Here is a 22173-nt window from a genome sequence, read left to right as displayed (position 1 = left end):
GCGACATGTTAACTACCTCGCCTGGTATGCAGGAAGTCGTGGGCTCGATCCCGATCCTGACGCGCTATATATTTCGAGTTTGCATGTTCCCCCCGTGGTTGCGTGGATTTTTCTCCAGGTCCTACGCTTTTTGAAGCATGCGTTTATACTCTAAAAGTTTAGAGTAATTGACTGCTTTAATTTTCCACGAGATAAGCCACTTCGTTCAGCTATCATTTGCGGCCAGGTAGCTTCTGAAAAAGAGCTATATAGCTCAGTGGGCCTTACCTGATAAAAACATAGTTGAGTTTTAGTTTAGTTTTCTGGTTGTTTCGCGTGTGCTTTGAGCTTGCTCTCTCACGTCCGTACAACGCCGAAATTGCACCGGAGAACTACACTGCACGACCGCGAGAAAAACCTACAGAAACTCGCCCCGACCACGCCGACAATGCAGCTGCTGTAACGGCCTCGACCGTGTGACGCGTTTTCCGCTCAACAGACACGGAGGCGCGGCAGATCAAGAACGACGCGCAGCAGGGTGCCAAGACCATCGACCTGAGCGTGGCGCGCCTCATGTTCACCGCCTACCTGCCCGACAGCAATGGCGTCTTCACCCACCGCCTTGCCCCCGTCTTCTCCAACCCTATCTACGACAGCAGTAAGTCATCGGCACCTGCCTTGCCACCACGTTTTCTTCACGCGCGTCCCGATCCCGTTTCGCCGCCACTGTCGCTCCGTGTGGAGGACTGACGTTGCTATGGTTCGAATCGCCGACTCCCGAGCCGCGCTCACGAATGGGACGTTCGTTCGTCACCGCGGAGTCGGCGAAGGACCGTTGTGCCAAACGTGTGACCTCTTGCGACGGCGTTCGCATCAACTGCTCTTGCCACCGCCGTACACCGCCGTCGCTATTGATCTGTTTGATCCATGGATCACGTGGGGGGGAGGGGGGGGTAGTGACCACAGGGGTGGCAGGCGCCACCATTCTTTTGAGGGTGGCAGTCCGCTTCGAACGTCGACCGCCAACTGAGGTGCGCAATTTGCTGGAGTTTGCGTAAATGAGACGACATCCCCAATCCCATTTCATCCCCCACTGGCTCCAAACCCAATCCAAGCCTACATTTCTCTGAGAAAGCACTCACTTTCTTCAAGATCCTTGATGGACTTGTAACTGCCTACCCCTCTTCACCCATCTCATAACACTCTCCTACATGTACTCAACTACCTATCGCTTTTCGTCTCCAGGGTGCACGTCACCCCCAACGTAACTTACCTCGAACGTTGACGCTTAGATTTTTACAAAGTTCACGACAATCTTAAACAAACTGGCTGATTTCCCTGGTATCGGTATTCACCGTTGCTCTTTCACCACTGCGATGCTGAGTCATTATGCTAAATGTCAAGATTCCCTAATTTCTTATGAAAAGTAATTAGCAGCAAGCTTTAGCTGTCAATGATTTGAGCGCCATGCTAATAATCCTGTCTGGGCCGCCATTTTCTTCTTCCACCCTGCGCCCTGTTGACCTTTTCACAGAGGCCCCCAATGCCAACAACCTGAAGATTGTGCGTATGGACAAAACGTCGGGCTGCGTGACGGGAGGCGACGAGGTGTACCTGCTCTGTGACAAGGTGCAAAAAGGTGAGGAGCTTTTCGATTTAAAGCTTTCGTGACTGCAGGGATTCATCTTCTTGGTTCTTTCGGCAAAGTCACGTAGAAGGGAAATAATAAAATAATAAAAATCAAACATAATAAAATACAATTCTCACGACGTTTCGGCCACAAAACGTCGTAAGAATTGAGGACGGCTGCTTGCGTTGTGGCCGAAACGTCGTGAGAATTGTATTTTATGATGTTTTATTTTTATTTTTTTATTATTTCCCTTCTACGTGACTTTACCGAAAGAACCAAGAAGAAGGTGGGGAGCCACACGCGCAGTGTGCCGATCCAAACGGACGCTGCGAAACCATTTCAGTTTGTTTGTCCCCCCCCCTCCCCGCAACGTACGATTAGCACGGTTGGCTATGTACGTTGCAAAAGAAGTTCAGCGTACATGCAACATTCTTCACTGTGTTGTGCCCGCTCTCTGCGGCTGTCTCCAACGCTCTTCCTTCCGATATTAGGAAACCACCGGAGCTGTGCACTTTCAAATATAGATTAGAAACTGATTTCCTTAAATAGCTTGTTGTGTTTAGTTTGTCCTTCCCCCGCAACCTCCGATTGGCCACGGTTGGCTACGTATGGTGGGAATGAATTTATACATAGTACATTCATGTATTATGATCAGCTCGTGAACACTTGCCAAAATATATCTTACGTCGTCTTCTCTCTTGCTGCATTCCCTCCCCTATTTATGTTTTGGAGTGCTTCTGTTCATTAGTTTATTATGACATCACGCTCTAATGATTGTCACGACTTTCACCATCCCCCGTCATCCCCTCCCCTAATCTTCCTCTCTACTTTTGTTTAATTCAATAAAATGTAACAAAAATAGACAAACATCACAATTCAAAACCCTACTATAGCCTTAGCAGAAATTTTAAAACAGGCAATTACTGGATTCTCAAGTACATGTGTACTTCCAGCAACCATTTGTCAATCCACTGCTGGATGCGGGCCTCATGGTGCGAAGGAAGTTCAACGTACAGGCAGTCCTCGACTTATGAACACCCTTACAAACACCTGCACTTACGAACACCCGACTTAGGAACACCCGCACTTACGAACCCGCTTCCATAAATATTTTTTTTACATGCACGCACCTGCCCCCCTCCATCCGTGGCTCCACGTTCCCGCTGTGACTTTAACCAAGCTTCCCGATGTGTGTGTCGTCTTGCCGATCGATGATCGGAGTGTGTCGGCGGGCGCTGTTGTGCGCTGTGAAAACTGTGTGTGTGCGTGTGAGCGTTGTGTTTACTCATCGATTGGTTGTTGTCTGCCCTATTGTTCCCAGAGGACATCCAGGTGCGATTTTTTCACGACGATTGGGAAGCTTGGGGAAATTTCGGACCGACGGATGTTCACAAACAGGTGACTAAAAAGCTGACAAATGCCGTGGGAAAAAAAAAGTTTCCTTAGCTTAACACATTACCAAACCTAAACCGTGTTTCCTATTTTATCTTTAGAAACTTGAATCGTGCTCTTCATTGTCGCCTGCTTTGCATTTGGGCCTTTGACAGTAGTGCACAAGTACAAATGACAACTCAATACTTTTGTAAAAACAAAACGCTATTCTAATGAGGAAAATGTATAATAGGCAAGGTTTTTGGGTAATAACCGTTCATAGCCGAGAAGTTCTATTTCTGAAAACGTCGCCTGTGATACATTTCTCCTCGTTAAGGGAGTGTTTTTATTTATTTAACGTTTCGTACTGCGGCTGTGGCGAAGTCCAAACGATTAAACACGTCACCGACGAATGTTCCATCCATGCAATATTGTGGCGGTGTCGCTGCGATCCACGCAGCGTCTACTGCTGCCGCCTCGGATTGGTTGAACAAACTTTGCATTCAACTATAACACGTTGTAGTGTTAACGGTCGTTTTCAATCCTGCCATACGTACGAAGAAGAATTGACGAATGTAAAGACCTATATTCGCTTAGTCTAAACCGTTAACGAATCGCAGACAATAGCAGGCATCGAGGGGCTTGGATTCGACGACGATTCGAACGACCTCCTCCTCCTCTCTCCCCGCGCAGTACGCCATCGTGTTCAAGACGCCGCGTTACTGCAACGTGGACATCAGCAAGTCGGTCACCGTGTTCGTGCAGCTGAGGAGGAAGTCGGACAGTGAGACGAGCGAGGCGAAGCCGTTCATCTACTACCCGCAGAAACAAGGCACGTCCCCGCGATTGTCGCACGGCCAGTCATCGCTCGGCCGTGCTCGGTGCGGTTCGCTCTTAGGCGTGTTGGCTCTTCACTTGTTTTTCGGGTAAATTTACAGCTTGAGAAATGATTATTCCCGTTTGGCCGCAATGGATTGTGGGTTGGGACAGTGCTGCCCCCCTGCTGTATGGAACAGAGGTCACTCAGAAACGCATCTCTGAGGTAGCTCTGTGATATCTACTTCCGTGGGCTATTCCCTAATATGAAAGGTTGGGAGATTTCCACCTGGATTACTTCATGGCATGACGTGACACCGATCGTGTTTGTACACGCGCAACGCTTTTGCCAGTTCACTGCTGGAAGAAACCTCTCCACGTCATGTCGGTCTCGGGCAGCGTTGACCGCACTTCACGCCGTTCAATGCATTTTGCTCGCACGATCTGGATGAAATTTTTGGGGGTGGGGGGGCGAGAGGAGAATTGTTTTTTATTTTTTCTTTCTGAAACGTCCTCTGTTCCTTCTTCCATTACAGACAAGGAGGAGGTGGCCCGCAAGCGGCAGAAGACGCTGCCGCACTTCTCGGACCACTTGGGCGGCGGCGGCATGGGTGGTGGCATGGGTGGCGGCATGGGTGGCGGCATGGGTGGTGGCATGGGTGGTGGCATGGGCGGTGGCATGGGCTCCACCTCCATGGCTCCTGGCACTGGCGGGGGCGCCACCGAGTTTTTCGGTGGCCCGAGCATGGAGGGCCCGACGGGAGGCTCCTACAGCACGTTGGGCGGCGGCGGTGGCGGCAGTATGTGGAGCCACGGCAGCCACTCCGGTATGCTCGTCGCGGTGCGGGGATTTGTGATGCGCTGTGAGGGGAGATCGATCCTGACCGTTGATCATCGTCTCCATCAACGTTATTGCCAATGCCATTGCTACATTCGTCGTCGTCATCGTTATGATTCACAGTTTGTACATAACGTACGACTGACCACACACTTATATATTAATCACCACTGCTTAGCAAAGGCCCAAAGGCCAAAGATGCTGAACGGCCAGAAACAAACAGCAGTATGCTATTGAAGGTTAACTCTTGTCACCATCATAAGCCACTGTAAATCCACTGCTGGATGAAGGCTTCCCAAGATGTCGCCTTAACCCACCTACCATTCACAACAACTTCTAGGTCCCCTATGAATGTGTTCAACATGATTCGCGCCTCCGATTAGCACGGTTGGCTACGTACGGTGTGAAATAAGTTCAACATACTTACATACGAGCCTCCGTGATGCCGAAATGACTGTGCGCTGTGTGGTGTGTGCTGGTCGTGCAGACTTTAGCGGTGGATTCAACTTTCAAACAAACGCCATGAACATGAACTTCTCTGAGCTCACTCTGCCAGGTCTGGCACCTCCTCATCAGCAAGGTGTGTGGTGCCCAAAGACACTCAACTGTGATCGAGATCTCCCTTGCAGAAGCCCTCCTCGAGTTTTTCACCTGACTATCTCGTCCTGCACGACTGTTATCTAGAACGTCGGAGGCAAGGGTTAATGGATCACGTGAATCTGTCAATCCCCCCCATACCTGTTGGAGTTTGTGGTACAGCAAAGTGGATGTGACCGTTTCCTCCCACACTCGTTAGACAGCAGTTGACAGAACATGCCAGCGCACGACCATCTTATCAAATAATCTTGACACTTCACGAGCCTTAATCTGGGTACAAACGCCATCGTCATTGTCAATCTGGATGCTGCTGGACTATCAGTTCAGAGGTCGTCGGTTCAATGCTCGAGTGTGGCAATTGAAACTATGGGTAAGTTTTTTAAATACCCCCCGCCACCACCTACTCAGCGGTGTCAGTGGTGTACACCACAGTTAGTCATTGGGCAGTTGGTGAGACTGTAAAGTTCGGGTACTTCCACCTCTTCTCAGACATCTGACCAGCAAGGAAGAGTAGGCGAAAAAATACCCTCTAGAGGGGATGTCTGGAGCTTCCCCGAGTAAAGTCCCTTCCGCCAGCGTTTCTGTGAGCAACAAATTGCAGGACAGCACCTTTATTTCTGTTTTTTATTGAACACATAGGCTTTCACGACTAATATTCATAAGGAAGGTTTATTTTGGGTTAGATATATGGATGTATGTTGAATTTCTTTGGCACCGTTCGTAGCCAGCCATGCCTATGGGAGGTGTATAAATATAAGTGTGTCGTTAATCCACCATCACTCGACACAGCCAACAAAGTAAGGTTTGTCACGTGAACAAAACGTGCCAATTAGCAATTACTTCAACACACCTGTATGATGGCGAGTAAACTCAAAACATTTATGATTGAGTATGACGTTTCGCTGGCGATTACTGTTTATGGTACATGTCGTTTGCGAATGGCGAGGTATTTCATCACCTAAGGAAATAAGCTGGAGTTAATGCGCCCATAAAAATAACAAGCATATAAAATGAACATAATTTCACATACATTGCTCAGCGGTAGAGCGAGCGGCCCGCAATCGTAAGGTTCTGAGATCAAATCCTGTTTGGGGGTTGAACTCATCCCTCTGCGGGTCGGTGACACGAGCATCGCTTTGTGGGGACGTCAACTGTGGTCGTCCTATGGAGAGACTCGCACCCGTCATAGTAATGTGGAATCTCCACCGCCATAAACAGGAACTAAGCGCCCGCCTCATTGCTCATTCGAGCAGGTTAATCGCTTCGAGTGACTATGTTCTTCAGTGCTGAATCGTTTGTCATTCTACGTTAGGCAACTCCAAAAGGACGGGTAGGAGTGGTTAGCTGGTTGCCCTGTAGACGGCACATTGCGTCGTGACTCGTTCCCCTGTCGGTGCGTTATTTGACATTAACTCGCGCACTTGTGGGAATGGTTATTATACTTGTTCAAGGTTGGCTTTTGTTTCTCAGATTAACGCTGTCGGCTACCGCGATAATCCAACGGAGGGGCTATGGCTTGAGTTGATGCAGTAATACCTCACAATGACTAAAAGTTAGTCACGTCCCATGCTGTGTTTATCACAGTTAAACAAAAATTTTGGAAAGTACCTAAGAGATTCGGCAAGCACCGGGCACAGTGCGTACAATACATTAAAGGTCACATTCTCTTTTAGTCTGATGCTGTGTGCATTCTTCAACTCTTACTGAGTTACCCGTGGGTACAAGGTGGTAGATCCCCCCCCAGTCGTCTGGTATTAAAGCTGCTGCGGTTGTTCCTGGTCTAGTCACAGTTGCTCTTGTGAGCGGAGACCGAGGATCACAGAGCAAGTGTTTGAGTCGAACTTTTCAACTTACCCCATCTTTTTCAAATCTCTCTTGGCATCTAGATATTGCTGGTATCAACTACGCTTACCAGGGTGAGTATTCATTTTATCTATACATTGTGCTTTGTTCATCGTCATCATTCACCATCATCATCATCACCATTAGCTGTGTGCATTGCACTTCTTACCATTATGCTGCAGTGTAATAATTATTTAGATTTTAATCTAAGTCCATTTATTACTTTTTGGTAATGGTTTCAGTGATATATACATGTTCTCTAATCTATGCATCTAAATTTAATTTAAAGAATGAATATGTTTTGTTCGAGATGTTTTATGTAAATTATTATTAAAATTATAATATTATAAATGTGTTAAAAATATACACACTCTTTAGTTTTTTACTTGAAAGAACACTACTGATTAATTGTAATTTTGCCATTCATGTTCTTTGAACTGTACATTTTTTTTACTTTTATATTAAAATGTTGTAACGTAAAGGGAAAACGTGTGGTTAGAAGAAGTACATTTCCTGTATGGGTCCCGGGAAACATGAAACTGTAAAATGTCTCCACGTAACAACATAGCGCTTCAACACAGCATGGCGATTATTAGTTTATTACTGCCTACTACATTGCTGTCTTGAAATTAGATAAATATTATAACTGTGTTTTATATTTTCCCCCCTTTTTTTTATCAGGTCTTGAATTTGACGGTAAGCGTTGTCCATTCCTTTATGATTCCTATTCTCATACCCTCGGCTGTTTTGATCATCCATACACTTTAACATGCATTTTAAAAACGACTTTAAATGCTATTTATCTGGAAGTTATTTGAATACAATACATTTTGGATGTATGTTCAACTTATTTAGCACCGTACGTAGCCAAGCGTGCTAAGCGGAGGCGTAGGATGTATATATAGATCGTGTTACATCAAACAATATCTCGTTACGCGACAACTCAATAATATTTTGTGGCAATAGCATTTCAAAGCGGTAAAAACTCACGCGCGCACACTCACGGGTTTTGATCACGAATGTAATTACAATTTAACGTGCAAGGAGAAAGGCGTGCGGCTAACCACGGCTTTTTTTGTTGCTGCTGCTTCGGTGCTGTTGTCTGCAGGCTCCGGTGGCGTTCAAGGTTCAGACGGTGAGTGCGTGCGTGCTCCTGGCAACTCATGTCAGAAACGACGCTTCTCTTGTTTGAATAGGCGGGGAGGGTGTGGGTTGTGTCAGACGTAGCCTGGTGGACGAGCGACCCCCAGTGTCTGCAGACAGAAACGCACGCCTGGATGTCGCGTAGATCATGCGCACGGCATCACGATGATAAGCGTCAGTTGCACGATGCACACGATCTTAATTCTGCACTTATTTTGAAAGCATCAACCTTTTTGTGCCGTTTATATAATGCAATTCTGCTTTTAGTTTGAGTATATTAGCAATGCGGTTGTATACATTCACAGAGTATTATTGGCAGTAATATTGAGGTTACTTTAAATAAAAAAAAAATATTTAGGCAACCTCTGTCACAGATCTTCTTGTATACAACTAAACCTATTAATAATTTTACATGTGTATAATCTTCTGCATAGTTGATATTCTATACTATGCATTCAATTGTTAATAAAAGATAGAATGTTATCATGCCACCTTTTACAGAAACGGTGTCAGTGTAGTTTTGATTCATGTAAAGTATTTGCTGTGTGTTCCACTATTAGCAGTAATAGGCCTATCGATCCCATGCAAAACAAATGCTCGTAGCTATTTCGACACAAAACCTCTTTATGTAACGATATTTGTTAGACAACCCATCAGCCGTACTGCCTTCTGGCAGTGCATAATTTCAGCAACATTGTTTTAAGACAAACTGTTGACCAGTTTCAACATTCAGTGTCTTACCAGCAGTCAGGCTTGCTTTAAACTAAATAATTTGCGTCGTTGTGGCGAATATACAGTAGACTCGATTATCCGCGCTAATGATGGGGGAGGACAGCCGTGGATAATACAAATTGCGGATAATCCAAAAATATACATTTTCCGCATATCTCTATGCCAAAAAACCAAGTTAAGGTTAAAACCACACGCTTCCATTTATCTGCCATCGCACAGTTTCGTAAATTTAAAGTCACAATAAATGATCGGATAAATAATTAAAAATGAAGCACAACTGACGATTTTGAGTGTTACTCTTTCGATTTTGAACGAATACTAACAATCAACCGATCGATGCGTATGCTCAGTGATAACACTTTCCTGCTCCCGCGCAGAAGTCTCAGCTCACTCAGTGGATAGCAGAGCCACGCTAATCAAATCAAACGCCGCCCCCTGTTGTAAAGATATGCAACTACTGTAGAGGTCGATCACATGGATTTTGTTCGGTTAAAGCACGTGACTTGTTCTACACATTTCCAAGAATAACAATGTATAAATGTTTATAGATGATTAATTTGGGCTTGAAGGTTATTAATTCATGTCAAAATATCAGGTGCGCGGTTAATCCGCAAATCTGATAAACCGCACGCAGATAATTATCGAGAGTCTACTGTATATAAAACAAAGTTGACTCGCCTTTAAGCAAGCACATGGCGCTCTATGTGAACATGGGTACAGGGGAAGGAGACAAATGTGGCTTGCGCATAGCAGCGCGCTCACTCCGTGTGCCGAGATCTGCAAGGCTAAACGTGAGACATTTATCTCTTTTTTTTCTGTCTGCGGTCGTGTTCGCATTAGGGATGGAAGCATTCGAGATTATCAAGCGCCCGGACGAGGAGGACAGCGACAGCGACAGCGACGACGACCACCTGGAGACCGACGCGGCGATGGAGGAGATGCGGCCGACCGTGCACTCCTTCCCGGTGGCGTCGCCGTTGCTCAAGGAACGCGAGCGGCCCGGGTTCGTTCCGCTCAAGCCGGCTCACGTGGTCGGCCAGAGTCCCAAGAAGGTCCCCTTCGTCCGCGAGTCCCCGCAGCCCACGAGGAAGCCTGCGGAAGCTCAGACACCGAAGGTCACCGTGGGGAAGCTGGTCAAGGACTCGGCCGTGCAGACCCCCGGTGCGTCCAGTGTGATTAACATTGTCATCATCATCATCAGAATCAGAAAGGGTTTTATTCGCCATGAAAGTTTGCACAAACAAGGAATTTACTATGGCAGGAAGGTGCATACATTCAACATGTAGGAATCTTAAAACTTAAATAATTATCAGCCACGGATCTATCAACTGGCTGGATGGAGGCCTTGCCCACAAGCTGGCACCATCTGTCATTGTCTTGGGGATGTAACAGTCAGTTTCTGCAGAAGAACTGATGTCATCACTCCATTTCCTCTTGGATGTATTCACTACTTTGGCTGCCACTCTGTCTTGGCCACTGGTCATCATCTTCTTTCCATGACCTGCCCTGCCCAAAGTTCACTTTTTCAACAGTCAATATGATACCACTAACCTGCTTATATATGTTCTCTAATTCACCTGTTCATCTTTCTGCCTCTCGGCATATTCCAAGCATGCACCTCTCCATGCATCTTTGTGCACTTTTTAGCTTTTTTTGCACTCATTTTATTTGTAAAACTTTCCATGCTTACGATGTACGTATATGTATCTTGAATCTCTTTTGCACAGTACGTAGCTAACCATACTCATTGGAGGTAAGATGCATAGCGCTGTGAGCGAGTGACTTCACCGTGCTTGGGTGGGTGGGTGTTGTAGTTGGGTGGGAAAGTCATGGTAAGTGAGTGGGTAGGAGGGAGAGTGGACGAATGAGTGAGTGAATTAGAGGGTGTAAGGTCGAGTGGGTGGGTGTAAAAGCTATTGGTTGAGAGATAGAAGGGGGGTGGATGAGTGAGTGGGTGAGGAGGTGGGTTATTTTATTGTCCTTTCTCCCGCACCTCCGATTAGCGCGGGTTGGCTATGTACGGTCACCGAAAGAGAATTTCAACATACATACGTAATTAACCTAAATTTCGATTTAAAGCTTCGTGACTGCAGGGATTCATCTTCTTGGTTCCTTCGGTAAAGTCACGTAGAAGGGATATAATAAAATATTAAAAATAAGCCAATAAAATAATTCTCACGACGTTTCGGCCACAATGCAAGCAGCCGTCCTCAGGTGAAGAACAGGTCTGTCGGAAAGATCTGCTTGCGTTGTGGCTGAAACGTGGTGAGAATTCTTTTATTATTTTTATTTATTATTTTATTATTTCCCTTCTACGTTACTTTACCAAAAGAACCAAGAAGGGGTAATTAACCTAATCAGAGTAATAAAAAAAATAGTTTGACCTGAAGAACGCCCCGTTGAGCCTATGTGCATGCGTGCGTGTGTGGGTGCCCCGCGCAGGCAGGCATCTCGAAGCGTCCCTGCTGCTTCTAGCCGAGCGCACGGCGAAGGCGCAGAAGGACTTTGCGATAACGGCCGACGTGCGCATGCTGCTCGCCCCTCAGCGCCACCTCACGGGTGTGCAGGACGACAACGGGGATGCGTGAGTTGCCGCTCCTTCCTTTCACGCTGGTTGGCTCGCTCGCTCCTTCTCTGTCTGTTCCTCCCACGCTCACCCTCCTCCCCGCTAACCCAGGGGTCGGCAACCAAAACAACAAGAATTTGGTTAAAACAACAACAAATATTTCAAAAGCTGCAATGCAGGTGGTGAATACGGGACAGCGGTCCTTCATAAATAATGTCACGAAGCAGTCCTTAGTGAGCTGCATCCGGCTCCTGAGCCCCAAGTTACCAACCCCTGTCCATGGTAAACTGGACTTCCATGGTGAACTGGACTTCTATGGTCAGGGGGTCAGCAACCAAAATGACAATGATTTTTATTTTATTATGTTTTATTTGTATTCTTTTATTATTTCCCTTCTACGTGACTTTACCGAAAGAACCAAGAAGATGAATCCCTGCAGTCACGAAAGCTTTAAATCGAAACAAGAGGGGGCTCTTATTATTATTTTTATTTTCAAGAGCCGCACTGCAGTCCTTCAAGTGCCGCATGCTGTTCCAGAGTCACAGGTTGCTGACCCCTGCCCTAGCCCTTCGCCCCTCCCCCTGCACCCCCCCCTCACTCCTGGGGCTGTGCACGTTGATGAACAAGTGAAAATAAATGTTAGCAGGCAATGGCCCAGAGGTCGCAACCGGGTACCCGATACCCGTACCTTACTCGATAATCGGCTACCCGTACCCGGCAGGGTACGGGTACGGGTAGGCCGTGAGTCACTGGTGAGTAACCGTTTGTCACTCATTTCGGGTAGGGTACGGGTACGGGTAGAGAACGGATACCCGTACCCAGCCGGGTACGGGTACCCATTTGCGACCCTGGTGCGGCCGGGTACGGGTACGGATAAGGAATCAAAACCCGTTTGCGACCTCTGCAATGGCCCTTACCTCAAAGGGAAGTTTCAAATGCCCAAGTGTCCATTGGTTAGCAGATCAAAAGATTATGGTAGACATTAAATGTTTAAGGATTTGAACGACCGATGAAAGTTATGCAGTCGTTGGTTAAAACAAACACTCTTAGTCTTAAAACAAGTAAATAATTTGCAGAAGTAAAATGTGCTTCTTTATTGCGTGATGGTTGATGACATACGATAAATGTGGGTGATGACATCAACAGTTCACCACGGTGGCTCAATGTTAACTCCCTTGCCTGGTATGTAGGAGGTTGTGGGTTCGATCCAGACCCTCTCACGCCTGTATATTTTGAGTTTGCATGTTCTCTCTCCCCGTGGTCGCATGGATTTTTCTCCGGGTTCTATGATTTTTCCCTACATATTTAGAAACACACATTTAGAGCATTTGGCTGCAATAAATTTCTACACGGTAAGCCACTTCGTTGAGCTATCAATTGCGGCCAGATCGCTTCTGAGAAGGAGCTACAGAGCTCAATGGGCCTTGCCTAGTAAAATTAAAATAGTTTAGTTTTTTTGTTTAATTTGCCCAATATCAATTTGGTTGAATTGACACTTGGGCATCGGTTGGTTATGGGTGGTTTGACCGAGTCGCTGTGCCGTTATGAGGATGATGATGATGATGACAAGTGTCGGTGCTGATGTTGCAGACCTCTACACCTGGCTGTGATCCACCAGAGACAACTCGTGGTGCAACAGCTCCTGCAGGTCATCGTGACCATCCCTCACCAGAATATCGTCAACCTGCCCAATGACCTCAAGCAGGTAAATCGACAAGATGTTTACCGATCGACGGATTGCCAATGTCTGAAATCCACCAGGATGTTGCACCTTAGTACATGCGGACTGTATCCCGGCACTCGTGATTACTGCCATGTGCAAAAAATTTCACGGAATCGGCCAAATGTCTTTAAGCGTCATCCTCACAAAAATTATTCTCGTTGACCGAGTGGCTTTTGAATCCATTCACTGCAAGCAAGGAAGACATCCCAGAGGACAAAACTCACTAACAAGTGGTAATTTGAGTCCACTCATTAATTTAGAATTGTGATATTGGTCGGCATCAACTGCTCTGTTGTCGTCTTTGAAGTTGGTAAACTTGCTTTTGATAATCTACACTTTAAGGCCAACCAACCAATTGTCTAACAACTCTTCTCATGGTCATCCCAGATGCAAGGAGACCCCATTAATAACTTTCCGAAAAGCCCATTGTTTAATCACCCTGATTGCAGGGTTGAGTGTGGACAGTGATTTTACAGACAATCACCATGAATCATGGGTTTTATAGACTACATGTGAGCAGTGCAGCAAAATCTGTTGCACCGCACTTGGTTGCTTCCACATGTATATCCTTCTGCATTCACCAACCCGCACTGACGAGCAATGGTTTAGCGTGTTCAGATTAACCCCCCCCCCCCACGACCCGCACTGCGTGGGGAGGCCTCATCATCCAGCAGTGGATCGACAACAAAGCTATACACGTGCATATGCTCCTACGGTTATGAATAATACGCGTGGAATAAACACGAAAGTAAAACTCGGCGGTACAAACAGCAAGGACGGTGGCTGACGCGTGTGTGTGTGCGCGTGACTACGTGTGCGTGCTGCGGCCGTGCAGACTCCGCTGCACCTCTCCGTGATCACGCGGCAGTCCGAGGTGACCCAAATACTGCTGCGCTCGGGCGCCGACCCCATGGTGCCCGACCGCCACGGGAATCTCGTGGTGCACACGGCCGTGGCCAATAACGACGAGAACACGCTCCGCATCCTCATCGAGTGGAGTGGCGAAGCGGCCGACAGGCTGGTGGACAGCGTCAACTACGAAGGTGGGGGGCCCGCGGCGTACGCCAACGCGACGCTGGTGCTAGTGCCTGCAGGCAGTCGCGCTCGCCGCACGCGATACGAACCGCCCCCCCTCCCCCAACAATGTCCCAGCCGGGCCTACTTGCACCGCTTCCTGCGCGCTACCACGACAGGGGGTGTTAACCGTCAATGCCATTACTATACTCTTAAAATATTTTAAAATGAAAATATTTTATTTTATTTCTAACTACGTGACTTTACCGAAAGAACCGAAGAGTATGGATTCCTGCAGTCACGAAAGCTTCAAATCAAGATTAATGCCATTACTATCACTACCACAGTCAACACCACTGCCACCACGACCTCTACCACAATCCCGCACGTCTAATTAGCACGGTTGGCCACGTACGCTGAGAAAGAAGTTCAACACTACATACGTACATTAGCTCTGCTACTGCCCCCACCACCACCACATTGCTACCGCTGCCAACACCACCAAACACCTCTACCATCATTGACACTGTCAACATCATTACTGCCACCACCACGATCAATACTGCTGATATAACAGAACAATATCCTCTTTTATATATTTCATTTCGATTCCAGTGTTAATGGCTTTATCCTCAGGCTCTTTGTGGCTCATATAGACACGTGTGTGTGTGTGTACGTGCGCATATCCAGGCTACTACCCCGTGCACGTGGCTGTGATGGCCAACAGTTTGGCGTGTCTCAAGATGCTGGTGAACGCTGGAGCGGATGTCAACCGGCCGGAGCAGACGTATGGACGCACGGCGCTTCACATTGCCGTGGAGGCAGATAACCTGAGTCTTGCCGCTTACCTCGCCGACCAGGTGAGCTGGCGCAACTGCATCCTGCCCGATACCGGCAGCGTCGATCTCAATGCTACCACCCTACCACAACGATCGGCCTCGATACCACCACCGACATCAATACTGTCACACTATCCATGTTGCCATCGGCAACATTGCGATTGAAGTCGTCAGCAGAGGGCAGTGTCGGAATAAACTGTGTTTGCTGCCCACACCAACAAGCACTGACCAGTGTCGCAAAGTGCGGTCAAATAACCCTCGCGACCCACACGGCGTTGGGGGCAGGGGGGACTTGTCCTATCAAGCAGTGGATTGACAAAAGGGGCTCATGTACAAAACTGTTTGTTGCTGGGCCTGTGCTCAGCAACCGTCATTAAAATAGATCAAACAAAGCAGGGAGAAGTCGCCACGACTCACCCGCGCACGCGCGTGCCGCCCCCCCCGTGAATGTCCGCGCAGCACCAGACGGAGGTGGACACGGTGACGTACGACGGCAACACGCCGCTGCACTTGGCGACGGGGCGCAGATTGACGGCCATGGTGGCGCTGCTGGTGCAAGCGGGTGCCGACGTGCACGCCGAGAACTTCGAGGCGCCCACGGACGCTAACGGCTTCGACTACGTCTCCGACGACGAGGAGGAGGGCGACAGCGAGTGCGCGGAGAGCGACTCGGGCATCGCACGCGGCACCACCCCGCTCCATCTTGCCGCCGGCAACAAGGAGGTAACCGTCGGTCGCGCGTGGGCTGTAACGGTCTCCGGGCGTGTTCGAGCTTCTGCTGCTGCTGCTGCCGGGCGAAAGTCCCCCGTGCGTTGGGATCGTTGCCACCAGTTGTGATTGACCCGCATGGTTATTGGGTAACGGACACGTGGAAAGAAGATGGCATTGTAGATGAAATTGGGAAGGGGAGGAGGCTTCGATACGTGGGACCTGTGTTCTGTATGGGAGACACGCGGAGTGGGATGATGTTGATTATGGTGAAAGTATTGTAGATGCAATCAGGAACAAGGGGTTACTGGTGACTGAAACGAGAGGTGGCACCGAGTGATCGCTAAAGTCATGGTGGTGATGAAACCATAAGTCGAACGTTGAGGGTTGAATAGCCTTGTAACAAAGGGAAGAGTTTAAAAGGCCAGTTGGTACGATGCGGACTTTGAATGTCAGCGTTGCCACAGCTGTGGGATCTAGCAGAAGGAAGGGATCGTAAGGTGTGGTGGTGTCATCGGAAGTATTTATAATGATCTTTTTATTTTGTGAATCGCATCAATATGTTGTAATTGCAACATTTAGTTTCACGTTTATTCAAAGAGGAAAGGGCCCATGAAATCCATATTATTTCTCTTAATTACAAGGCATATGTTTGTATGTTGAACTTATTTCGCACCGTACATCGGAGGTGCGGCTAAAGGACAACTAATTTAACACAAAAAGCAGTTCTAAAGAAATGGGTTTTTAATATCGATTTCAAAGTACAAAGCTCCAATTGGCTTCCTAATATCGGTTGGAAGAGCATTCCAGACGGCCGCAGAAGCACATCGGAAAGCATGCGATGCAGTGACCCTCTTTGTTCGATGGTTAAAAACCGAGGTAACTAGTTAATTCTTTCACGTCTCGTCAAAGTTTCACAGTTTACAAAGTGTGCGGTGGCTATCCTGTAATAGACGTACGCATTTTTTGTTGTTTATTTCAGGTGTACGATATCTTGTGTGGAAAACAGTACGAGTCGAGAAAACCGCCCATCGTCCCGGCTGCAGGTGAGTCGAGCGGCACGCTCTCCTCGCGGCATCGCACTGCTCACCCGCGCACTTTACGTCCCCTGAGAGCAACGAATGTCAACATTTTGGTGATTCCCGGAAGCCGTTTCAAGTCAGGAGGTGCTGCGGTGCCGAGATGTTAACTCCGTCGCCTGGTATGCAGGAGGTCGTGGGTTCGATCCCGACCCCGACGCCTGTCGTATATTTGGAGTTTGCATGTTCTCCACGTGGTCCTGTGGATTTTTCTCCGGGGCCTCCGGTTTTTCCCTCCACATTTAGAAACATGCATTTAGAGTATTTGGCTGCTATACATTTCCACGTGATAAGCCACTTCGTTGAGCTATCATTTATGGACAGGTCACTTCTGAAAAAGAGCTATACAGCTCAGTGGGCCTTACCTGGTAAAATAAAAATTGTTTCATAGTCTTTTAGTCATGCTCCTTGCCTTTGAACATCAATCACACAATTCACGTCTAAAATGCAAACACATTTGGTTGCATTCGGTTATCATTGAACTGGCTTGATTGGGAAGATGGGTGTCCACTGCACATTTCGTCATTTGTTTCCACTTACCTCTTTCTTGTGCCAATATGTTCCAGTAGTGCAACATCTTTCTGGCACCAATCTCTTATGTTGTCAAGTCATTTTCTGTTAGGGCTTCTTCTCTTTCCGTTTCCTTCCAATTTTATTACAGAGTTTTATTGTAAAGCCCCCTTGGGATGCTTTGATTGAAGAGCACTATGTACAAGCCAAATGACTTGTATTTTATTTGCACACCCTGCCTTGTAAAGCTCAAATATTGCTGAAATTAAATTGTTATTATGGAGTGGGTTAAAGATAAGCAGTTAATGGGTAGATTATTGACATAATTGATGTGATTAATTGTTTACAAATTAATTCCGTTAAACTGTCGACTAATTAACGAGTTAACTTGTACAAGTGGATTGCTTTTTTGTTACCCAACACTAAAATGTAACAAATGTCAGAAACCATCACCGCTGAACATCATAGGTTATTAGTTGATCCACCGCAATCAATTGGCAAACAAAAGTGAGTTGAATTAAAGTGTGAAATAACTAATTCTAGATTTGAAGCTTTCGTGACTGCAAGGATTCATACTCTTAGGTTTTTTCCGTAATGTCACGTAGGTAAAAAATAAAATTAAAAGTTAATAAAAATAATAATGGAATCAAATAAAATAATAAATCACGACGTTTCGGAGGCAACACAAGTCTCCGTCATCAGGTGATGCAGTAATTTTAGCTGTGACGGTCCCACCTGATGACGGAGACTTGTGTTGCCTCCGAAACGTCGTGATTTATTATTTTATTTGATTTCCATTATTACTTTTATTAACTTTTAATTTTATTTTTTACCTACGTGACTTTACCGAAAAAACCTTAGAGTGTGAAATAACTACATTTCATTCTAAAATCTGCTTCAGCAATTATATTGCTCGAGCAGCAATTTTACTCTGACACTTAGCAAATCCACATTGCGACGGTATAATATTACCGTATGTACATTTACATGTTAGAAGCTGCCTTTGTCGTGGCAGAAAACTCATGTTGCATCCCTTCTATCCACAGATCTGCGGGCAGTGCAGAGCACCGACAGCATATGTGACAGTGGATTGACGGCCTCCATCATGCACCTCAGCCTACAAGGCTCCGAGCTGGACTCTGCGTCTCTGCGCTCTGCTGCCACCAGTCTCGCCGCCACCCACGTCCGCCCCGCTGACAGGAAAAGCCTGCAGTGACAAGGCCCCCATCTCTGCCGGCCCGCAAGGGCGAGACAACACTCACCCCCAGGCTTTTCCTGTCGTAGCGTTCTGTGGACGGCCCGCCTTCATGCTCGTCAAACAACATCTTCACAGAGTGGCGTCCGGTCGTGCACGTCGAGCGCTCTCATGCGAATTCAGCAGCTCTGTTACAACGGTGCAAAAGCGCAACATTTTCTGCACGCCGCGTTGGGAATGGTGGTTCCCACGCTATCCACTCAATTCCATGCGAGCCGGTTCAGATTACCGATCGTGCAGCAACATTAACAGCAAAGACACGCGCACCCAGGCATTGACCTGAATACATACGAAGTGGCATCCCCCGTTCAAGGAGTGAGGGGTTGAATCGATCGTCGACAAAATACAATTCTTGCAATGACAATTCAGAGCAAGTATGCAAGCAGACAAGATGCTCATGGAGCAATTGTGGACCAATTCCAACCTGAAACCGGCCCGAATGGAAATGAGAGGGGCAGTATGGAATGGATGGTGGAAGGCAAAGCTGAAAGGGACTTGAGGTTCAATGCATGTATGAATGTTTGTTGAACTTCTTTCGCACCATACGTAGCCAACAGTGGCAATCGGCGATGCATGGGAAGGACAGCAAACTAGATTTAAAAGTGCATAGCTCCAGTGGCTTCATAATATCGGAATGAAGAGTGTTCCAGACGGCCGCAGAAGCGCATCTGAAAATGTATTTTTCAGAAATATAAGGATTGTTGATGTACATGAAACAGTGTTCAATATGATATATTTACATTATGCCTCTCTTAAATACAGCAAGTAGTTAGAATAGTTGGGTTTCATTAGCTGTAAAATTGGCTATACATGTGTTTTTATGTCCTGTAATATATATATTTTTTAAAGGTTGAAATGAAAATCATGTTTCATTAAGTTGTGAGCTTCAAGGGCTCATGATAAAAAAATAACTTGTATCAATTACTATTCTGTAGCATGATTTGTTAATGTCTTTCTTGTTTTATTAACTATAATTGAAAGTGAGATAAATGTGGATCAGCCTATTAACACGTATGAAGCATTTAATTCCATCAACATATAACTAGGTACACATCAGTGTATGCTATGTAACAATCCCACATTGTCGCAAAACTGGTCATCTGAGTGATGTTATGATTCCGTGCATAAACTTTATCATTTGTTATATCCGCTCTCGTCTTTGTCATCCCAATTGGTAAAAAATTAACTCGTAAAAACAAAGTTTTTCACTATAAATCCTTTATATGCGTGGCGGCTAGAGTCCTCTCGTCCTCTGGCTTGAGATGGCTGCCACCTATGGGTCAGATGATTGCATGGCACCATTAAGCAATTGGTAATTAAATATAATATTTTTGTCCTAAAAAGTGTAAAATTTAGGACCACCAACATTAATTGTCACGCACAACGAGTCTGTGTGCAAAATGTCAGCTCGATTGGATCACGGGAAGTGGGTTAAAAAACGACCGAAAGATTTGCACGGTCGTAAGCAAGCAAGCAAGCGCGCAAGTGAACTTAATATAAAGGATTTAAAAAGAAAAGGAAACGTTTTCATGACATTGATTTTCTTTTATTTGGATGCATCCAAGAGGACGCCTCCCCCAGTCAGCTCGTGTGGCGGTGAACTCTTCCGCGGGATCGTTAGAGGCAGTGGTGGCTTTGGAAGGCTTTTGTTCTATTTCGAATTTCGTGTGGTACAGAGGGTTATTTCACGTGGTAATATTTCTCTGTAAAGTTCCTGTTAATTAAAGGTGTTTTATTTTTCATTTACAGATTGTGACTTTGTTTACAGTAAGTTTACTATGGGTGTAACGATGCCTTCATTCTTATTGAGCAAGACTTAAATCAGAATCTTTATTTGGGCTGGAGGAATCTTATGAGCTATGAAGATAACTAGCAGGGACAGGTCAGCAAGTTACTACAACAAACGACGTAAGATCAAGATCGAGATAAGGTAAGCAAGTCACTAAAATTAAGAAGTATAAATTGATTCTAGATTTGAAGCTTTCGTGACTGCAAGGATTCATATTCTTAGGGTTTTTTCCGGTAAAGTCACGTAGGTAAAAAATTAAAATTAATCAAAGTAAAATAAAAAAAATCACGACGTTTTGGAGGCAACACAAGCTTTTCGTCTTCAGGTGGAAAAAAAACCTAAGAATAAGTATAAATTGCACAGATACATAAATTCCTGCAGATTTGTCAACACCAAATGGGAGTTTGGGCAAGGCAGCAAAACAAGAACAGTCCCAGACCACACCAAGGCAACACACAGTCCCTCAATTAAATTTGACATACAAATGTAACTCGATACACGGCTAAGGTTTAAAGTTACAAATCACATCGTAAAAAGTGGCTGTAGCTTGCACTAATCTTGTGCTTAAGCATATTTTCTGAATGAAGACTTACAAGGCTGTTCCAAAACGTTGGTAACTGCAAAGGCTTTGACAACTATACCAATTTTTGATTGAAAGCTTTCGTGACTGCAGGGATTCATTTTATTGGTTCTTTTGAAACAATAAAATAATCAAAATATAAGACAACAATAACATATAAGACAATAATTGTCTTATATTTTTATTATTTTATTGTTTCCCTTCTACGTGACTTTACCGAAAGAATCAAGAATAACTATACCTTCTTTGGTTCTTTCGGTTAAGTCACGTCTAAAGATAAAATAATAAATTAAAATAATAGCATATTACGACGTTTCGATTGCAACACAAGCAATCATCATCAGGCATAAAATAAATAGCAACAAAAATCTAACTAGAAAACTATAGACAGACATACAAGCAGACAGACATCACAAGGGCACACAGAGAGAGGACACATATCGGCACAAAGAGAGGGGTCGTTTCTGTGACGGTCCCTTAAATATAGAGAGGGGGGGGCGGGGACGGAGAGAGGGAGGGGGCAGAGAAAATTAGCATATCAATGAGTGGACGGCAACGTACTGCTGCTGCAGCAGCAGTCACGAAAGCTCCAAAATTAAGATTAATAACTATACCAATGCTTGTTCTTGGGATAGTTAAAAGCCAATTATATGGACGTCGTAGGTCTCTCGGGTTGACAATGGGGTTAATTAATTAGCCACGTATAGTGCACATTTGACAAGTATGGTTTTTATGATTGAGCAGGGCCCGATGTAGATTTCACGACACCTTGTCAGAATTGAGGCTTTCTTACCCAAGCAGATTGTACACAATTCATTATTCGTACGTTGGTCGCCGACACGCTCCCGACAAACCAAGGCCTGTGTGTTTACACTATTAGACATTATTGTAAAAAATAAATGAAAAGTCCATCCCATGTGTTAGTGAATTTTAAAATATTTTAGGCAGGAAATTATTTTCAAATTTAGATTATTTTTCTGGGGGGGGACCCCAGACCCCCTGGAAGATTTGGTCCCCCCCCTCAATGTTGACTCCATGGCTACGGCCTTGTTTGTATGTACAATATGTTGAACTTCTTTCGCACCGTACGTAGCGAACCGTGCTAATCGGAGTTGTGGGGGAAAAGTACAACAAACTAAGCACGAAAAGCAGTTCTCAGGAA

At 45.9% G+C, this 22173-nt stretch overlaps 1 protein-coding gene across 4 annotated transcripts in view; it reads left to right on the top strand.

The window, feature by feature from the left end:
• Window positions 1-20390, top strand: part of NFKB1 (nuclear factor kappa B subunit 1) — a 56762-nt gene extending 36372 nt beyond the window's left edge. For all 4 annotated transcript variants that reach the window (XM_078875430.1, XM_078875428.1, XM_078875429.1 and 1 more), the window contains 17 exons: window positions 479-637; window positions 1514-1618; window positions 2931-3007; window positions 3674-3812; window positions 4333-4623; window positions 5122-5214; window positions 7118-7147; window positions 7755-7769; window positions 8182-8208; window positions 9789-10109; window positions 11391-11532; window positions 13105-13219; window positions 14073-14280; window positions 14942-15111; window positions 15550-15813; window positions 16781-16844; window positions 18434-20390. In XM_078875430.1, the coding sequence (XP_078731556.1) occupies window positions 479-637; window positions 1514-1618; window positions 2931-3007; window positions 3674-3812; window positions 4333-4623; window positions 5122-5214; window positions 7118-7147; window positions 7755-7769; window positions 8182-8208; window positions 9789-10109; window positions 11391-11532; window positions 13105-13219; window positions 14073-14280; window positions 14942-15111; window positions 15550-15813; window positions 16781-16844; window positions 18434-18603 (2390 nt within the window). In that variant the 3' untranslated portion in view covers window positions 18604-20390. The remainder of the gene's footprint in view (window positions 1-478; window positions 638-1513; window positions 1619-2930; window positions 3008-3673; window positions 3813-4332; window positions 4624-5121; window positions 5215-7117; window positions 7148-7754; window positions 7770-8181; window positions 8209-9788; window positions 10110-11390; window positions 11533-13104; window positions 13220-14072; window positions 14281-14941; window positions 15112-15549; window positions 15814-16780; window positions 16845-18433) is intronic.
• The last annotated feature ends 1783 nt before the right edge of the window (window positions 20391-22173 follow it).

This window comes from Lampetra fluviatilis, chromosome 41 (assembly GCF_964198595.1).
Source record: "Lampetra fluviatilis chromosome 41, kcLamFluv1.1, whole genome shotgun sequence".
In the NCBI taxonomy this organism is placed as follows: Eukaryota; Metazoa; Chordata; class Hyperoartia; order Petromyzontiformes; family Petromyzontidae; genus Lampetra; species Lampetra fluviatilis.
Note: the sequence above shows the minus strand (reverse complement) of the source record. Positions and strands in the feature narration are given on the sequence as shown.